The sequence below is a fragment of the Adiantum capillus-veneris genome, chromosome 7 (assembly GCF_014529385.1).
Source record: "Adiantum capillus-veneris isolate H3 chromosome 7, ASM1452938v2, whole genome shotgun sequence".
NCBI lineage: Eukaryota > Viridiplantae > Streptophyta > Polypodiopsida > Polypodiales > Pteridaceae > Adiantum > Adiantum capillus-veneris.
In genome coordinates this window covers 105955412-105977040 of record NC_140937.1, presented here as the reverse complement: position 1 = coordinate 105977040, position 21629 = coordinate 105955412, and the positions used below count along the sequence as shown (strand labels likewise).

The 21629-nt window shown below is 40.9% G+C and overlaps 1 protein-coding gene across 1 annotated transcript in view; it reads right to left on the bottom strand.

Moving 5' to 3' along the window:
- Positions 1–8314: 8314 nt before the first annotated feature.
- LOC147454375 (uncharacterized) overlaps positions 8315–21629 on the bottom strand; it is a 28668-nt gene continuing 15353 nt past the window's right edge. The window contains exons 2-4 of the mRNA XM_086516365.1: positions 10673–10930; positions 10353–10564; positions 8315–8881 (exon numbers count right to left, since the gene is read on the bottom strand). Of these exons, the coding sequence (XP_086372491.1) occupies positions 8564–8881; positions 10353–10564; positions 10673–10930 (788 nt within the window). The 3' untranslated portion in view covers positions 8315–8563. The remainder of the gene's footprint in view (positions 8882–10352; positions 10565–10672; positions 10931–21629) is intronic.

Genomic DNA, 21629 nt, shown 5'->3' with positions numbered 1-21629 from the left:
ATGAGCAACTTATTTCTGCAGCTGAAGTCCTTTCAGAAAGTTCCCTTGTGCAGACTGTTCTTGATGCCTTACTAGATTCTTACCAGACTTTTGCTAGTACTTGGAGACTTATGACCCAAGGAAATCCTGAAGTTGTCGAGTTTGATGCATTATGCACATTGCTGTTGCAAGAGTCACTTTCGAGAAAAAACTGGACTAGGCAGCGTGCAGTTGAACAGGCTTTTATTGCTTCTCAAAGAAAGGGTGGTAACAGCAATGCAGCCACTTCTTATCGTTCTGCTGCGAGCGGCAAAAATACTATTCCTAATGGTTCTGCTGGCAACACTTCGTCTGGCAATTCTGGTGATAAGGGCAAAAAGAAGATGCGTTGCCATTATTGTAAAGCTAATGATCACTTGATCAAGCAGTGTCCTAAGTTGAAGGCAAAAGAGGCTAAGAAGAAAGTGGGTGGTTCCACTACAAATGCTGGTTCCACTACAAATGCAGCCATTGTTGAGTCTTCTGTAAAAGGAGATTGTAATGTTGATGTTGATGCAGAATGGGCTTTTAGTGCAGAGTGCACTTACAATCCTGTTGTCCATGATGCATGCTTGTCAGTTTTTGCAGCAGATTCACATGTGTGGTATTTTGACAGTGGTGCTACATTACCTCACATCGTGAATTGTTTACCTCTCTCGAGTCTGTCCCTCATGGGAATTCAAACACTTGTGCCAACAATGCCTCTTATCCAGTTCAGGGAGTTGGAAAGATTGTGCTTACTAATGCTAATGGTAGTTCTTTCACACTTGTTAATGCACTTTATGTACCTGGGATCAAGAAGAATCTCTTGTCTGTATCCGCACTTGCTAGACTTGGACTTGTAGTCAAATTTGTGGCTAACAGATGTACAGTTCATGATTTCAGTTTTGGTGATGAAATTGTTGCATCTTGCCTTTTGTGCCGTGGGTTGTATAAGCTCACTTTGTATGACAAGTGTGGACAACATTTTGCAAATGCTACTGCAGATTCAAGGGCTATTTCAAATGCAAAACTTTGGCATGCACGTTTTGGTCATCTGAATTTTGCCAGATTGCTGTGTTGCAGAAATCTTATATGGTTGCTTCTTTGCCGCCTCTTGAAGCACCTGTCAAACATGTTTGTGAAGGCCGTATGTTGGGTAAGATGCAGCGTTCTAAGTTTCCAAAGGATGGTTCAGTTCGGGCCACATGCAGGTTGCAGCTTGTGCATAGTGATGTTTGTGGGCCCATGCAAACTCCGTCCTTGAGCAATTACCTATACTTCGTGACTTTCATCGATGATTACTCCATGCATGCATGGGTATTCCCGCTTAAAGCGAAGTCCAAAGGTTTTATGTGCTTGAAACAATTTCTGGCTATGGCTGAAAATGTCTCGAAATGTACTATGGGCACCCTCTGTTCCGATCGAGGGGGGGAGTATATGTCTCATGAATTTACTGCATTTCTGGATAGTTGTGGGATAAAACACCAATGTACAGTGCCTTATACACCTCAGCAAAATGGTGTTGCTGAGAGGAAATGGCACGATGTATGGTCAAAAGTCAAGCTTTGCCGCATTCTTTTTGGCTTGAGGCCATCATGTGTGCCATTTATGTACTTAACAGGTGTCCTACGAAATCTTTGCAGTCTATTACTCCATATGAATCATGGCATGATAGAAAGCCTTCTATTGAGCACATGCGTGTTTTTGGTTGTTTGGCATATGCTTTGGTGCCACAAGTGCAGCAAAGAAAATTGGATGATAAGGCTGTCAAATGTATTTTTGTTGGTTATAGTGGCGAAAGCAAAGGTTACAGGTTGTATCATCCGCAAACAAAACGTATTCTGGTTTCACGGGATGTAGTGTTTGTGGAAGATTCTGTTCAGCCCTTGCTGTCATGTACTAGAGACAGTAATTTAAGCTCACAAGACATTTATGACACTTTGTTGCCTCTTTTCAGTGGTGGAAATACGAATGTAATTTCCAATGAGGCAAATGTATAGCCTATAGGGGTTTTTGAAAATGTAACAGATTAGCATATTACTAATGCAGATGTACATGATGTACTTGATGAGGAAAGGGCTGAAAATGAGCAGGCTAGAGGTATGCCAAAATGACTGGTGCACACTTTGCAAGACAGTAAATTGGATGCACCTTTGTCTAGTCGTACTCGTTCATGCTCTTGCCATGCATCTTATGCATCAGATTGTTATGCTTTGGCTGTGTCTAGCTTACATGATGTTGAGGAGCCTCTGTCTTTTGATGAAGCACAGAATTGAGAAAATTGGATGGCTGCCATGCAATCAGAATATGATGCACTTATAGAAAATGACACATGGACTTTATGTGATTTGCCTCCTTGCAAAAAGGCCATTGGTACGAAGTGGGTTTACAAGTTGAAACGCAAGCCAGATGGTGAGATTGATCGCCATAAGGCTCGACTTGTTGCAAAGGGTTATGCACAGCAAAAAGGCATAGATTATGAAGATACTTTTGCTCCCACTTGTCGTATGACTACTGTGCGTTTTCTATGTGCATTGGCAGCTCATTTTGGTTGGGATGTACGTCAATCAGACATTGTTACTGCTTTCTTGAATGGTGACATATTTGAGGAAGTTTATGTAACGCAGCCTCGCGGTTTTGTCATAAAAGGACAAGAGGACAAAGTGTGCAAATGTAACAAGGCTTTGTATGGGTTGAAGCAATCCACTCGTGCTTGGTATGAGAAAGCTGACACTCATTTGGTCAAACAAGGCTTTCGTAACAGTCCAACAGAAAGCACATTGTATGTAAAGCATGAGGGTGATGTACTTCTCATTGTGGTTCTTTATGTTGATGATTTGCTGATCGTTGGACCAAATGAGAGACATATTGTTGAATTTAAGGCTGATTTGAATGCTACTTTCAAGATGAAAGATTTGGGGCTGTTGCATCATTACTTGGGTATACAGTTTAAACAGTGTGATGGTGGTATTGCCTTGTGTCAGAAAAGTTACATAGAGACATTGCTATATAAGTTTGGACTTGAGGATTGCAAACCTATTGCCACTCCTATGGAAACAGGTTTGAAGTTGAGTCTACATGATGTTGGCAATCCTACTGATGTCACTCTTTATCAAACTGCTATTGGCTGCCTCATTTATGTATGCAACACCAGGCCGGATATTCAGTTTGCAGTCTCACACGTCAGCAGATTTATGCATAGCCCAGGGTCCAAGCATTGGTAGGCTGTCAAGAGGATTTTCTGCTACCTTAGTGGCACTTTAAATCTTGGCTTGTTTTATCCCAAGGGGGGATCATTGCCGCCAGACTTACATGCTTTTTCGGACTCAGATTGGGCTGGTGGTTTTGACACGCGAGTGTCCACAAGTGGTTTTTGTTTCATGCTTGGCAATTCATGTATATCATGGTTGAGCAAGAAGCAACCTACTGTGGCCACTTCGAGTTGTGAGGTTGAGTACAGGGCAGTCTTCACAGCTACGGTTGAGTGTGTATGGCTCAGACGCCTTATGGCTGATTTGGATGTTGGACAGGACACTGCCAACACTATCTACACTGACCGTCAGAGCACATCGGCAGTTGTGAGGAACCTAGTTTTTCATGCTCGCACAAAGCACATTGAGGTGCATTACCACTATGTCAGAGAGAGGCTCTCAGCAGGAGAGATCAGCTTGGCTTATGTGCCAACACAGGAAAACCTTGCAGATCTTTTCACAAAGGCATTGTCTCGTGAGAAGCTTGAAGCTTTCTGCAAAGCTTTGGGCTTACTCCCCTTTGTGGACTGATCATGTCCTTAGGGCATGGCATTTCCCTTTACTCATGTGCCAGCTCTCGTTCACTGCATCACTCCAGGGGGGATTTGTTACCATATACATGTGGTAGTGATGTGTGTGAACACACTAGGACCGCCGGGGCATTTTTTCCCTCTTTAGGAGGTTTTTTCCCCCGAGCATTGTATATACGCCCATCACTCTAGGGCTACCTATCTTTCCATTGCACACTAAGTTATACACTCTCTATTGTGTGCCTTGAGCTTCCTTCGTCTTCTCCAAGTTGTGTGTGTTTCTCTGCAACCCTAATTCCAACACATATGAGAGAGGAATGAGTGATTAAACATGTAATATGTAGTAAGATATGTGTTTTTAATGAGCTTTTTGCAAATTTTCTCTTAATTTTGCATAATAATGAGCCGAACAAGCAAGATCTCAATCATCACGAGACCTAATGATAACTTAAGTATTTACGTGTCAAAGAATAACTTTGGCTAATTTTTGGGCCAAAAATAATAGTTTTTATCTTAATTTTCTAAAATTTTAGCTAATAATAATGAAAATTAGTAAAAATTAACAAATATTACCAAGAAGGTTGGAATTCCATTCTAGAAGCAAAAGATGAATCTTTAAAATGAGTACTTCAAGCATGTCAAATACATAAAAATTTGGGAGACGTCAAATTTTGGGCCTAGCTTAATTTGGCACAAAGTCAAAATCATGGTATCTAGCCGTCAATAAACAAAATCACGAGTTGTCTCACCTGCAAGTAATGTGAGCAGGGTAATGAAGCTAGTAAAATAGACAACACAAATCACCAACTAGATAAGTCAACAACATATAGAAAAAATAGGCACAAGGTAGCTCATTTGCACGTTTAGCCTTTGGTGAGCGCATGCGAGAGAGAGAGAGAGAGAGAGAGAGAGAGAGAGAGAGAGAGGAGAGAGAGAGAGAGAGAGAGAGAGAGGGGGGGGGGGGGGGGGGGGGGGGGAGCGAGCCTTTGTGACCTAGAGTTGTAGTAGTGTGCACACAAATCAAGTGAATGATGGAAAAATCCCACTGTTTGTATCTATTTCATAAAGGAATTTGGGTAATCCAACCTACAAAAGAATACCACATTATGCTCACAATGAAAGCACCTACATGCTAGTATGATCAAAGTTTGGAAAGGGTTATGATACATGGATCATGATCCATGTACCTCAACACAAAAGTAGGAGGAAATCGTGCCAACAACTACAACAAACATTGCTAAGTGCAAAACTATAAATAATTTGCTATTAAAATACATGATCGAGCCGAAAACCATAGATCTAGTGGGTGATTGATACAAACTAGGACATAACACCCCAAAACCATTCTCATGTGCATGTGTGTATTTCCACCCTTCTAGGACAAAGCTAGCTCTATGGTAAAGGAGGGTGAGGTTCGATCATAGTATACCAATTAGGCATGGTTAAACATTATGAAAATGGGATTTTGAAGTTATGTTTAGTTGCTAGTCAAACTTAATTTACACGTAAAAAGTTTACTCTTAAAGGGCCATGTGTGTTGTCTTGGTTTGGTTGTAGTGTGTATAGTCAAAACGCCAAGTGTGGGAGCTGGTTCAAAAAGGAATATGGTTTATGGTAAAGGGATGAAATTCCTCATGGATTATGGTTGTTATTATGATTATGGAGGCCAGTGTGGCTCGTGGATCATTTTTTTGGTTATGGTTATGCTTTCAAAAGTAGCCAATTTGGACCACCTCCTTTTTTCTTGGCCAGTGACTCGTTATTCTAAATAATAGCCGCACATTCATTCAATGGGTTTCCTAACTCAGCAGGTCTTGGTTCTATCTTTACTTGCTTAGCAGCTCAGTTTGGATTCTTTGCAGTATTCTAGTCGTGACCTGCTTTTGATTTGTACTCTTCCTTATCTTGGTCTCACTATTTTGGTGATCTCCCATCAAGCTGAACTATCCTCTCACCAGATTTGGATTCAATAAAGTGGTCAAGGTATTTCCATCTTTATCTCTTAGTCTACTCTTTATTCATAAAAACAACATTCAAATGGATCTTTGCAATAGGAAAGATATTCATAGATGCGAGCCTACTCTTGATCTTCTTCGTTCCATATTTTTTGTAGAGTTCTTATGGTTGCATGGCCTTTTTCCAACTTCTATTATTATCACTCTTTACCTGAATAAGCCTAATGGGCCCTTGGATAGTTAGTGTTTGACTTGCATAATCGTGTATAGCTCCAATTGCTATGAGCCAAGGTCTGCCCAATAGCATCCCATGTGCGGCTTGTACATCCAATACTAGAAAGTTGGTTTGAAACTTTTCTTTTTCCACTCTAATGTGCATATTCTCTATTAGACCAGTAGCCTACACATCTCTGTGATCAGCCATTCGTATTTTGAAAGGTAAGAGTTTGAGATCTTGGATACCTAGTTTCTATCATTGAAGATGCTCTCCCAAGATATTCACTCTTGCCCCACCATCTAGTATTGCTCATGACAAGGGTTTCCATTGCTTTTTGATCTTATAATCAACTTGAAAAATAGGTAGCCCGTCATCTTTGATGGTTAATAGATTCATTGCCATGGCTTCTACTACTTGTTTTCTCTTCTTCTTAATGAACGTCACAGATTTTGGTAAAGTTCTTCTGATATCATCCAATTCAATTGCGAGCTTCCAAATCCGCTCACACACCTTAACATAAATTTTGTCTTGCTCATTACAAGAACTGCAATTTGAAACTGTTCTTCCATTTGGCTACCTTTGCAATGCCACTCCACTGGTATTCCATGTCTAGTGGGTGGTTGACCCTTGGATGAGGATTCAAATTGAACTCAATATTTTTTGTCTAGAGGTCAGTGTTCCTAGCTCCAACTAAGTCTATTCTAGCTTGTCTCACTTTTGCAACCAGATTCTCTACAATTCTTGCTACCGTCTCACCCATCCCTTCCTCACTAGTCACTATGATGAGCTTATCCTCCTGAGCTACTGAAGAATGCGGTGGAAATCTCGGGATGGTCCTAGCCTCTGAGCCCTTAGGCTCCTTTGGCATCTTCTTTGCCAAAATTTTCTGTAATCTTTGATGCCAGAGTCCTTTACTCGTGCCATTCATTGACCACCTTTACCTTCTAGGTAGCTCTGCACTATTCCCATATCTTTGCTTCTTTGATTTGCTTCACTTCCTTCTCAAACTCGTTTCCAATCATCACTTCTCTACTTTTGGTGCTTGGGGGGATCACTCAAAAACATGTAGAATATCATGTGAGTTCAAACAGAAGGGGTTAATCTATTTTGTAACTTAGAAAAAATATACATAAGGGCGTTTTAAATTTAAAAATTGATTTTTTTGGTACATAAGGGGTCTTTTTATTGAGAAAAGTAGCACATAAGGGTCTCCATATACCTTAAAAAATTGTAGAATAGGGGGTTCTATATAGTGACCCCCCGAGTTTCAATGATGACACAAACTGGGACTAGTTCTTCTGGCTTTGGTTCATCTCCTTTTGGTTTCACATTATCAAGGCACTAGGCTGCAAAATGACCAATATTCTTGCAAGTATAGCAACTCAAGTTTCTCTTCCCAAAATTAGCCTTGTCTTGCCCTCGACCATTGCCCCCTTGACATCTACCTATGCCAAGTCTAGAACTTATACTGGCCTCATTCTCCTTGGAGCCAGATGCTCCGTTTTCTTCACCTCTGAATTTGTTAATGCAATCATAGACATATCTTTTCCCTTCTTGAAGTGATGGATTTTGATCTTGCAATTGTTCCAGACATAGCCAAATGCCTTGCAATATCTACATTGACTACATTCATCAGACCTATGATCTTAGATCAAATCTTTGAACACCAGGTCTCCAATTGAGGTCTAATCTTCGACATTTTGGCTATTTTCTTTGACATTTGCTCAATCTTTCTTGTCCAAGACCATTATGTTTTTCCTTTACCCTACTCATTTGAGTCGTTGTTTGATGAACTGGAACTAGAACTTGATTTCGACTCCTCAATGGGTGGGGGGGGGGGGACAGAGAGAGGTAAGAGTTCATGACAACTACTAGCACCACCCTGGGCAAATGTAAAGCTAGGCGGAAACACAAGCAAGCTAGCGTGTAAGCCAAAGCATCAAAAGTACTAGAATAGGAGGAGACATCCAGATACTTCATGAACTACATCATCCCTAGCTCATTAAGAGTGGAGGTGATTCACTAAGGCCATTTTGGAGCAAAATAGCAAAAAAGAAAACATCAGCAACAAAGGATTAATACATATAACTCAACTCTAGGATAGAAGCAACCAAAACAGAAAGAAGGTGATCAGTTGGCTACGACCTCAATGGGAATGAAAGACTACAAGTCAACAGATTGTTTGAAGGTCTGAGTAATGTTTTGTCGCCTATTTGTGAGCCATAATTTGGTAGGGAAGTCTGGCAATGGCGCTAAAACATGAATTTTTCTTTACCACAAAACAAAGAGAAGATACTTCAAGCTTAGTTAGAAAGCAAATCGATTCTCACCACTTAACAAACAATGGAGACTAATGTTGCCTGAGGTAAAGTGGTTAGTATAGAACAGTGCAACTTTTTCTTTGAAGAAGTCTTGAATTACTTTACAATTTGGATTGAATGAGATGTTTAAGCAATAAGGTATATCAAGGGCCCTAGGATTTGTAGTGATTGGTTCAAAGGTACAGGTTCTTCTATCCATATTCAGCATAGTCCACTAATAGAAAGAGCCAAAAACTGAGAAGAAAGACAACACCTCATTTGAGTATTGCCCTTGCAAATTTATGAATCATTAAGTGGCCCTTGAGCTCTGCATGCTCATACTGACAACATCACTATCCAAGGAGTTGTACAAACATTGCTCTAAGTTCTCGCTAATTGATGATGACGCAGTGTTGTCTTCATCATGTGCATAATCAGTTGTAGTTGTTGTAGATGAGAGCCCCGTGCTTGAAGATGACAATTGGAACACCACTTCGGACATTGTGGGTCTTGAGGCACTGTCTTCTTGCACACACAAACGTGCTACATTGCACATTACTTTAAGTTCACCTCTATCAAACTCTCCAGAAAGCCGAGCATCGACAATCAACTCCATCATATCCATGTCCTAACATATAGATAGGAAAAATGCATCTTAGCTATGAAAATGACCATAGTTGTTTGTGTAAAACTCACACATGCACATAATATACAATGAAAAATATATTCAAAAATTAAAAGAAGCACAAACTCTCGCTTAATACAATTTACAAGATTGAATCAAAGATGTATCTTTGAATAATTACAAAGCAACATGATTGATCAACTTGCCTTGGACTTCAACTTGCAGAGTGGCTTAGCTTGTGACATGAATATCTACTTTCTGTTGTATTAAGATCCTCAATATCAAAACTTAACCCTAAATCACTTTTGTTTAAGAGGCAATCGACAAGAAGAGTAAGGAAATAATGCTGTAAGTCTAGATACAAAGTATTTACTTAAAAAGTGTTGTAATTTTTTTCCCTTGCTCATATTCTTCATAAACTATGATAGATAGGGGCTGCTCTATTTATATATCGGTAGTTGGCCAGTTATATCCGAACAAGAATATTCCAGAAAAGGGTGCACCTAAAAAGTACTTATTAGATACATTAGAGCACGGATCACATTCTAGTGTTTTCTCTATGTTTGGAAGTATCCATTTCAAAGATATGGCATTGTCCCCTTGAATCTTATGTTAGGAATGAGTCATTAGGAGGAGTATCTTAACTCACAATTTGGGCAAAATTCTCAAAACAATGATAGTAGCAAGAGGAGCTTACATCACCAATTCTAATTCTTGGTCTACTTAACCTGACCTCCCACTAGATTGGCCATTCTAGAGACAGACTAAGAAGCTGAGTCATTGGAACAAGCATTACAAAGATGATAGAAAGGTGCATTCATGGCCTATGAGTATTTAAAAAAATGGTGTTGCCCTCAACAATGAATATGGAATTTATTTTGGATTAGCGGCATGATTTTATAGTCTCAACGAAGCATTAAACAGTGTGTCTTGCCTGTAGGAGTGTTCTCAAAGGATAGCCAAAAGGGGGGATTTTGTCTCATAATACTAGAAAATGTCTCTATGTTTGAAAGTGCCTAACTGAACAAATAAGGGGAAATTTGAAATTCTCCCGGTTTTAAGGTCAAAATTTGAAGCTTTTGCCGGTAATTACACTAAAACTTGTGTAAATTTGTCGCTTTTCTTAAAGGCAAGCTCAAAAACTAACCGGGATTTTATAATTTCAGCCGGTTAAAATACGGTAGACCCCGGTTTTTTCCTAACACTGGGACAACAATGCTTAGCTTGGTGGCCAAGGCAGCAATGAAGAGGTGGGAGTTTAGGGGTCAAAGTGTGGGGATTTTTGGAGGCAAGGGTGAAGTCCAAAGTCCAAAGGCAAGGGGGTTCTATTTAAGGAAATGGCTTTGGTTGAGTCTAGCCTCTAGCCTCTCTCAAGTCTCTTGATCCTCTCTCTCTCTCTCTCTCTCTCTCTCTCTCTCTCTCTCTCTCACACACACACACACACACACACACACACACAAAGTGAAAGTTGTACTTGCACATAAGGAGCCGTGAAGGAGGTCAAGGCTTCAGCTCGATGCATGTCGAAGGCATGGAGTCCCGTCACGATCTCGATGAGGAGCACACCAAAGCTATACACATCACTTTTGCTAGAGAGGCGTCCATTTTTGAGGTATTGAGGGTCCAGGTATCCCAAGGACCCTTTCACAGAAGCCACAGTGGAGTGGAAAATACTACTATTAGGCCCTGGTTTCATTTTTATTTTTATTTTTTAAAAGAACCTCACAGGTCAGTATCTCGAGAAAGAAGCTTAAAAATGTATTTTGCAAGGGTTCTCAAATTAGTTAAACTTGCCTGCTTTTGTGGAAAATCCAAAGTCGCAGAGCTTGGCATTGTCATCCTCATCCAAAAGCACATTTGCTGACTTGATGTCCCCATGCACCACTGCTGGCCTTGCCGCGTCATGCAAATATTGCAAGCCATGTGCCACTTGGAGTGCCACCTCTACTCGCTTCTTCCATCCCAGGGCCATGTACATTTGATGGGCCGGTGGATGCAACCTGTGATGAAGGCTGCCATGGGCCATGTACTCAAATACCAATATGCCCTCCTCTATTGGTGCATGCATAGCCATCCCCCCACATCCCGATCACAAGAAGATTTAGAAATTTTCTCATGTAGGAAAGCGGAGTCTTTTTCAGAGTTTTTCATACAATGCATAACATCATAAGCTTATGCTCGAGAAGCACCACATACCTAGCTAGGTACAATTGGGGGCAGGGGACCGCCGCCCCCCCCCCCCAACCGGCCCCTGCCCCCAATCGTACCTAGCTAGGTATGCGGTGCCTCCCTCACAGAAACTCATGATGTTGAGGTAAGTCACAATGTGGGAATTATTCTGAGAATTTGTCCAAAACTTCTTGTGCATCAGAACACCATTTTCTCACTCTGTAGCAAAAATTGTACTTCAAGTTCAAGTGTTATTTTGCATACACACATAATAGATGTTTCCAAGTGCTTTTTTCACCCAAAAATCAAATAAAATCAAACGTACAAAGGATTTGCCATTTTGCTCACGAAACATTTAAAAATAAGTTTACATAAGAAAGAAATCAAATTTTTTGGTTAACATACAAAGGATTTTCGAGTTTGCACACAAAAAATATAAAAATAAGTTTACATTTTTCTCAAAACAACTTGACACCTTTGTAGAATTTTGAGATTTTAGGCGTTGAAAAATGCACTAAAGGTTTGTTTTGCGTGGATACCCCTATATACTCCCGTCAACACTATCTAGCAGGGGGTATTGAATGAAGTATAAGCGGTGGGATCTAGGGCGTTGAAGTGAAGCACATTTCTTGTGAAGCACGAATGCCGTTCAATTTTTCCTTGTTTATTTTTTTGGTCCGTGTTTACTTTTGCCCCCGTACTCTCTCTCTCTCTCTCTCTCTCTCTCTCTCTCTCTCTCTCTCTATCTCTATGGAGAAATTACGAAGGGAAGAATGGTGGCATGTTTTTTGAATGCCCATGTGTGGATCCGCCCATTGAAAGGATGGAGAGAGAGACAGGGAGGAGGGGCAGGGAAGCGTCAGTGGGAGGGGAGAGGAGGAGCATCATAGTGTGGAAGGGAGAGCGGGGGAGGTAGGGCCGATTTGGTCTCGCCTACGAGCAAACGGTGAAGCTCCACGAACATGGATTTTAAGAGCTTCCATCATGAAGCAGTTTTTGGCTACCGATGCCAAAGACAAAGTACTCACCAAATGGCGAAGCTTAAAGCTCTCTCCCTATGAATCTATTCACAAATATGTAGACAAGTTTTGGGATACCTCTCAAAACCACTGTCTTCAAAAAGATGGATTTTGGAGAGCAAAAACAACAATTTTGTGCGGGTTTAATTGAGGATATGGCGGAGTATGTTAACTCCCAAAGGCCACGCACCATATCTGCGGGCATACACCATACCATGGTGGCTTCCAGAATCAACTTCCAACAAGGGGCTAAGAGAAATCTTAAGCCCACGCAAAACAAGGATTATAACGAGCCTAAGGGGAAGGACAACGTCCAAATGTCTCCCAAAGGCAACGCCAACAACAACAAAGCTAAGGAGAAGGGAGTTTATAAACACAAAAATAAACTCTCTCCTGAAGAGCTAGAGCGTTATCGAAAGGATTACCGTTGTTTCAAGTGTGGGGAGCAAGGGCATGCCTATCGTGCTTGTCCCCACAAAAATACACGTAATGAGTCTCCTAGAGCTACCTTGGTTCAAACTCAAGAAAAGGTGCTCATCACAAAGGATCTCCTCTATGCCATGCTTGGGGAAAGGTAAGAGAACATGATGCTTTCATTCTCTTTGACCCTAGTTCTAGTCACAATTTCATATCCACGGAGTTGGTCACCAAGCTAGGCATCCAAGCCTATGAGATGGGAGATGTCCGACCTGCCGATGGTGCTTTCAAGGGGCGAGAAGACTCATTCACTCCCTTAATTGGGAAATTGAGACTCCATGTCCAAAGTTATGTGGACAAGGAGGATTACTTTATCTCTCCTCTCAAGCATGAGGATGTAATCCTAGGGCACCATGGTTTGATTGCATGGCTGCCAATGTTAAATTCCCTAAAAGGAAAATATACTTTAGGTTCAAGGAAAAAAAAGATATGTACATAGAGGCTAAGGAGTTGGGTAGTACCATATACCCCTTGTACATAAGCAAGCTTTCAATAAGTCAATAAAGAGCTCTATTTCTGTGTACATGAATTTTTTTTTAACATATTCTCAAAATGAACCTAATTTTTTAGCAAAAGAAGATGTAACTAATCAAAAGGAATTAGAGTTATCCAAGTTCCTCAAGGGATTTCAAGATGTTTTTATTGGCTAAGTCCCTTGTTGTCATAATAATCAATCTCTAATTCTCCTAAATGATTTTCTCATGTTAAACTGATCATTTAATATGGGGAAGTGCCAAGGGAGAAAAAGCTAGAATATTGGTTAAGCTAGCAGACCGGCCATAGTAGGGATCCAAAGGAGGGAAAATAGAGATCCAAAGGGGGGCATTTGTAAAAGAGACATGTGCAACAATGGGCTTAAAAGACCCTAAGGTTCAGCCCATTAAGACTTCCAAAATGCTAAGGTTCCAAAATTCAAAGGTTGTGTCCAAAGGTCAAACATTGGGGGAATTGGATGCTTTGTGTGTGTCCCAAAAGCCTTTAACAATCCCTACATAGGAGGGGGCGAGCCTTGCAAGTAGGGGATGAGAGAGAAACTCACACACACACACACACAAGCTCCCTTTACACAAATGGAATGAGAGACACATGTGAGCTCCCTAGCCCAAGTGCCCACAAGGTGTACCCGATTCCTATTGGATAGCCTTGGAGGTGGACCAATAAGAATTAGGCTAGAGTAAATCTAGTTTAATTAATTTAAAAACACTTAATAAAAGAACCAATAAGAATTCAGCTCTCTAGAAGACTATTGGACAGTCTCCCAAGGGGACCAATGAGCTATCAACAGCCCAAAGGCTTACCTGATCCTATTGGCCAGGAGGCAAAGGGGTCCAATGAGAGTTTAGTTGAATTAAATAATTACCTAAAGCTCTCACAAAAGGGGAAATGGGGACACATGTCAGAAGGCTATCACTTATGCTGCTTAATTACCATTGGCTAAGCTTGGGGAGGTCCAATAGGATGCTAGCAAGAGCAAATAGCAAGAGGGGTCGACCAAGAGAGAGAGGGGGCTGATTATTGCAAGGCATTATCACACACACACTCACACAATCTCATGTGTGAAGTAAAGAAGACTCTCTCTCCTTCTCAAGCTCTAATGGAAAGCTTATCACCTACTCCAATCTTGTGAGAAGGAAAGCCTACACCAACAACTCTTGGCTTTGTGATGCAAATCCAACCAAGAGCTAAGCTTCAATGCATGCTCATCTCCTCTACCATGCTAATTACTAAGATAAGCTATGCTAATATGAGTGATTATGTGAGGAGATGTACATCTTTCTCGTAAGAATACTCCTTCTTCCTCTCAATCTACTCTCATACCCCGCTAGATCTCACCATCTTTGAAGGTGTGTGAGGTCTTGGATCTGAGACCGTGAGGGAATTGATGTTGTGTTTGGATAAGTGTTTTGCATAGTGCATGAAGTTTCCATCTTCATTGCACTAGCTAGTATTGGATGAACACAAGAAATTGTATTGTAAAATGTCTCTCTTGATGGGAGAAAACATAATACAAAGGCTTTTGGAGGGCGGCCCGGCTCCATGCAAATCTGGTCCTCAACTGTTGTCAATTGCTTAATTTTTCTCTCTTTTGAAGTATTGTTCATGCTATCTAACGAGGTGTTATGCTTTTTGTTGCTCTCTCCACCCAAGCACTCTTGTTAATCTCATTACGAATCTATTCTAATGAAATGCTCACTATGTTCATGCTATTTTCCACTACACACAAGTTACTAGGCCACTAAATGTTACACTTGTGATCTACCTCCCAAACGAGGGGATGACAACCATGCAATTGAGCTTCTTCCAGGAAGCTCACCGCCTAATAAACCTCCTTATAGAGTTTCCCAAGCTCAACAAGAGGAGATTATGTGGCAATTTCCCGAGTTAGTTGACAAAGGCATGGTTAGGCCTAGCTCATCTCCGTTTTATTCACCATTGTTTGGTGCAAAAGAAAGACGGCACATATCGTATGTGTGTCGACTATAGAACACTAAATAGGATCACTATCAAAAATACGTTTCCCGTTCCACGGGTAGAAGACCTATTCGATAAGCTACAGAGGTTGACCTAGTTCATCAGGATTGTAATTGACCTAAAAAGTGGCTACCATCAAATAAGGATAGTTGATCAAGACATTGTAAAGACATTGTCATGCCTTTTGGCTTGACCAATGCACCAGCCACATTTAACCGCTTGATGGAGAAGCTATTCATGCCTCATCGAACCTTTACTGAAGTGTTCTTTGATGATATAATCATCTACTCTAATTCATTAGACGAACACAAGCAACACCTCCAGGTAATATTTCAAGTTTTATGAGAGAATAAGCTATATATTAATCAAAATAAAAAAGAATTTTTCTTACAAGAGATTCAGTATTTAGGTCACATTATCCTTCAAGATGGCATCCAAATGGATCCATCAAAGCTAGAGGTAATAAAAGGATGGCCTAATCCAAGGAATCTGCACGAGCTAAGAAGCTTTTTAGGTATGTGTGCATACTATAGATGCTTCATAGAAAATTTCGCACAAATCGTGGGACCATATATGGTCCACCAAGGAGAAAAATGCTTTCGAAAAGCTTAAAGAGAAGCTTATCTCTCAACCTGTGCTTACATTACCGGATCTCTCAAAGCCATTTGAGGTCCAGTGCTACGCTTGTGGTGATTTCCTTGGAGTTGTTTTGCTCCAAGAAGGGCACACCATAGCCTATGAAATTCGAAGGCTCGACCCTGTTGAGAAAGATCTAGACATATATGAAAAAGAACTGTTAGCAGTTCTACATGCTCTAGAGTCATGGAAACACTATTTATTGGGGACTCCTTTCATTCTGCGAACGGATCACCAAAGTCTTAAGTACTACATAACACAGACCAAGCTCTCCGACAAACAAATGAGGTGGGAAAATTTTCTTTCGCAATTTCATTTTCATATTGCTCACATTGATGGTAAGAATAATCAAGTGGTTGATGCACTCTCAAGATGACTGAGAGTGAATGCGGTATCCATAGTAACTCACAATGATCTATCTTCTATGATAGATGAGTACGATATCGGTCCCAATTTTAGAGATGTGATTTCAGCCCTTGCACTAGGGAAGAAGGAAGAACCACTTACCCTACAAAATGGTTATCTTCTCTATGGCAATAGACTATGCATTACTAACTCACTATGTGAGAAAGTATATCAATTTCTGCTACAAACAAGTTACTAGTGCATTAAATGTTACAACAACATTTGGGGAGAAATCCTCACTATGCATCTACTAAAAGCAACACAATGTTGCTTGAATTGCTATATATATGTTGTGCATGCCTTGCAATCAATACATTCAAAGAGACCTACAAATAGCTCATCATAAACCTTTTAAAGAACACCCCATTTGACGTACATCTCGACCAAAGCATTGCAAAGAGCTCATGACAAACAACATTACACTATGTAAATGTTCACCACTATCACTATCTTGCATAATGCAACATGCCTTCAAGTTGCAAGCATGGGTAATTGCACCTAGAGACTGAATTCTCACTTTGCAATTGTTGAAACAACCCTAAGAACCTAACTCCAGATTACACAAAAGAGAAAAGTACCCATGAGCTTTGATTTTTGATTGAACTGCCACAAGCCTTCAAGCTGCAAGTGTAGGCACCGAAATTTGCACCATGACAATGACCCCCAATTGGCAGCCTCGGCCCAAGTGGCGACATGGGGAGATCTATGCCCTTACTGTTTGCAGTGTACAACCAACACTCCATTAAGAACCTAGATGATATCCATTATTACATTGTTGTCGTGTCTTGCTTTCTCTCCCACCATCACGCACAAATAGTGTTATTAATCAATCTCCCCCCACCCCCCCTTCCTCTGGCTAAGCTATCTAACAAATTGTCGCATGATTCTCCTTGTAGCTCCCCATCCTCCGATTGCTCTCATGACAGCTACATTTCCCTTGGTAAAAGATATTTCTCCTTCAGGCAGCATGTCCTCTTCCTCTTACCCTTTGGCTTCTTCTTGTAGCACACTTGTAGCGTGGCAGTCCATCAACTCTCCTTCCTCATCGTACACTCCACCCTTTTGCTAAGAGAAATTCGGCTAAGAGCCAATGGTGAGGTAGATCTCCCACACATTTCAAGAGGAACAAGAGACAATCTACCTCTCCACACCCTCAAAAGGCTAAGAAGCCTAAGCAATCACAAGATACTCCACGTGAGTCTCTGAGCATTACCAATTTTGAGCGTGCAAAGAAACACAATTTGTGTTTCAAATGTCTTTTGGACCAGCATAACAAGAAGGATTGTCCTCTTTTGCAACGCAAAGAAAAGGCCATGCACACGGTGCAACACCTTCATCTCCTAAATATTGTGATGTAGAGGTTCTTCATATGGAAGAAAATCACAAAGTGTTGTGTGCCTGCTTCAATCTAGTAGCCCACCTTTGGCCCTCATGAGTTGATTCGCATGCATGTCACTATTAAGGATCAACATGTTCGTATATTAGTGGATGATGGTGTAGCTCGTAACTTCTTGAACTATAAGCTAGTCAAGAAATAGAAGCTTACACAGACTCCCTGCTCCCACAAGTATGTGGTAGAACAAATGTCTGGAAATGATAAATAAGTATGGGACACAGTAGTTCAAGGGGTTGAACTTATTGTTCAAGATCATACGATGACCCTTGACTTTCAAGTTGTCAACATGGACCGTGTTGATGTAGTTTTAGGACGGGAGTGGCTGCATGGTTTAGGAAACACATTGCACACTGGTTACGAACACAACTCTTTATCATTTATGGCCAATGATAAACATGTTCTCTTGCTTGGTGAGAAAAATATACCATCTATACCTCTTATATGTACAACAGAGCTTTCTATTTTATCGAAACCAGATTTAATAGATGAATTCTTTTTGTGTTACTGCTTGTCTCCAAGTCTTGTGAATTTTAAAGAGCAAAGTGTTGTGGATTCTAATTATAGTATGAAAAGTGCAATGAATTTTAATAAAAAGCAAAGTGCTGATAATTTTAAAGAGCAAATTGCTCTCAATTCTAATTATATTGAGCAACATGCAATTGTTGTAAAACAAATATTAAAGGAATTACAAGATTCTCCATCCCAGCATAGCTCTAGTTTACTTTCTCCTTTTGCACGGCAAAAGCTGACTCACTTGCTCACGGAGTATAATGACGTATTCTCAAGTGATTTATCGCCGAATTTACCCCCTACATGTGATGTGTAGCATGGCACAGCTATCCTGTCGAGCACCAAACTGGTGAGTAAACCACCTCATCATATGAGTGCTAGTGAGGCCAAGGAGGTTGAGCATCAATTGGTGGATGACTACCCCGCCCGTGGTTTCATCAAACCTAGCACTTCACCTTGGGCATCGCCTATTCTATTGGTAAAAAAGAAAGATGGTACTATGCGCATGTGTGTAGATTATCACGGATTAAACGCAATAACCATCAAGAACCAGTATCCTTTTCCTTGAGTGTATGAGTTGTTTGATCAACTCCATGGGGCAAGATACTATACAAAGATAGATCTTCGTTCACGATACCACCAGGTGCGTATCCTTTTGAAAGATATCTCTAAGATTTCCTTTAGCCCACGGTTTGGACATTATGAGTTTTTGGTTATGCCTTTTGGTTTAACCAATGCTCCAGCTACATTTATGACACTCATGGATAGTGTCTTACGTCCCTATCTTGGAAAATGTGTTGTTGGTTTCCTTGTTGACATTCTCATTTATAGTAAGATTGAAGATGAACACATAGAACATTTACCATTAGTGTTCGATCAGCTACAAAGACACGTCTTGTATGCTAAGCCAAGGGAGTGTGATTTCTTTAAAACAGAGATACATTACATCGGTCATATGATCTCTTATTCTGGCATCAAGATGGACACTGGCAAGGTCACTGTCATTCTTTGATGGACACATCCCAACACAATTGAGGAGCTTCAAATCTTCTTAGGCATGGCTGGACATTATTGACAATATATCCGTGATTATGCCAAAATTGATATTCCTCTGACGAATCAACTTAAAGAAAAAGGTAATACCTTTTCTTAGGGAATAAATCCAACAACCCAATTTTGAACAACTCAAGGTAGATGTAGCCACTGCTCCCATCCTAGCAATCATTGACCCACTTAAGCCGTTTGTGGTAGAGGCTGATGCTAGTGATAAAGCAATTGGTGTGGTACTTCTCAAGGAGGGAAGACCTATAGCCTTTGAAAGTAAAAGGTTGGATAGAGCTCAACAAAATTATTCTATCTTTGAGAAAGAGCTCTATGCCAAAAGTGGCGACATGGTGTTGAGTTTGAAGTGGTTTTTTACCATGAGAGTATAAAATGGTTTACTACTCAAACAGACTTGAAGGGTTGAAAAGCTAGATGGGCGGAGATCCTTCAAGATTATGATTGTAAGCTATGATATCGCAAGGGGCGATATAATGTAGTAGCGGTGGATGCACTAAGTCGGATGCCTCAAATTAATTCACTTGCTTTCACGGAAATAAAGAGTGAATTTTTGGAGTCATTACGTGGCAAGTGTGCACAAGATCAATCATATGCTAAAGTGTGGAGTGCAGTTTTAAGAAGGGATCCCTCACACTCACATGTCTCTGCACACATAGATAAAAACTCCAACACACAGAGCTCCACCCCTACTTAGGACGAGCTTAACCGATGGAAGAATTTTTCCATTAACGATGGCTAGTTACTCCACAAGGGTAGAGTATGTGTGGCAAAGGACTCAAACACTAGGCACCAAATATGCTTTGAGTGTCATGATAGTCCAAGTGCTCATCATCCAAGTATTCGTAAGACGTATGTCTTAGTTTGACGGCAATTTTATTGGCCAAGCTTACATCATGATGTTCAAGAGTACGTGCTAAACTGCCAACATTGCCAAGTTAATAAGGTAGAGCGCCTCAAGTAGGTGGCCTTTTACATCCTTTAGATATTCCACAAAGTAAGTGGGAGAGTATCTCTATGGATGTTGTAGTAGGACTACCTAATACAAATCGTGGCCATGATGCGATCTCGGTAATTGTAGACTGTCTAACAAAGATGTGTCAATTCATTCCCACTAAGATTATGTTACAGAAATTAGCACGGCTATCTATAGAGCATATATATAGACTCTATGGTCTTCCAGTTAGTATCATTTTCGGCAGAGATCGAAAGTTCGATAATCACTTTTGGAGAGCTGTGTTCCAAAAGTTGGAAACTACACTTAATCTTAGTACGGCTCATCATCCACAAACAGATGGTCAAACCGAAAGGGTTAATCAAGTGCTAGAGAATATGCTACGAGTGTACGTTAGCAAGAAGCAAACCAATTGGGAAGACTACTTGCATATATTGGAATTTGCTTATAATAGTTCAAAGCATGTGACTACAAGGTTTAGTCCATTTACGCTTTTATATGGTTTTCAACCTAAATCACCCGTTACGGTGGGGTTGGCTACGAAGAAGATACAAAATGTGAAGGATCCAAGACCATTTTGATCTACTTCGAGTTTCTCAAAAGAATGTTAAGCAAGCTTAAGATCGATATAAGAAGTACGCATATTAACATCGCCGTCTTGCTACTTTCCAAGGAGACAATGTTTTCCTGAAGGTTCCGGAGCATTCAGAGAGTCTGAAGACGAGAAAATTTGTTAAAATTTCACCACAATATTGTGGACCATTTACCGTTCTCAAAGATATAGGTCAAGTGGCATATAACTTAGCTCTTCCCAAGCACTCACGAGTTCATCCTGTTTTTCATGTTAGCCGTCTACAAAAACAGCTAGGATAGAATGATAATGTCATTGAGACATGTGTGTTAGTTGACCCAAAAATATTTTGGATTCTCCTGAGCTTCGCATTAGACATCATGTCAAACGACAAGTGTTGGTAAAATGGCTAGATAGACTTGAAGAAGGTTCTACATGGGAGAATGTTACTGCACTTAAGAAACATTTTCCTACGTTTTCTTTCGAGGACGAAAAGAAATTCTCCAAGAGGGGAGTAATGTAAGGACACGGGTCCTATGGGTAAGGCCACTAGCACGCCCGGACAATGTGTATGCTAGTGGGAGGCTATAAGATAACATGGTTGGGTGGAGACTAGCTGTCAGGACACCAACAAGGCCAGACTAGACAAGGGCAAGGCCGGGCTAGGCAGTGTGGAAAGGGAGTCCAACTAGGGCAAAGGGCCAGGGGACATGCTATATAGTGGGTGGTTGGGAGGTGGACTCCTAGGTTCTAGTTCCCCTTGTCTGACACTGGTATCAGAGCTCAGGGGAGGAAAGAGCTATGGAGGAGGGAGGAATGCTTTGCATGACGTTGCATGTGCTATATCTCTCTCACTCTCTCTCTTTCTCTGGGGTCGTGGACAAACCCTTTGACAAGGGAGATATGGACTGCCGTGGGCAGGTGCCCTAAGCAGGAGATGGAGGAAGGCTTTGCATGACGTTGCATGTGCTATATCTCTCTCACTCTCTCTCTCTCTCTCTGGGGTCGTGGACAAACCCTCTGACAAGGGAGATGCGGGCTGCAGTGGGCAGGTGCCCTAAGCAAGAGATCTTGATTGCCGT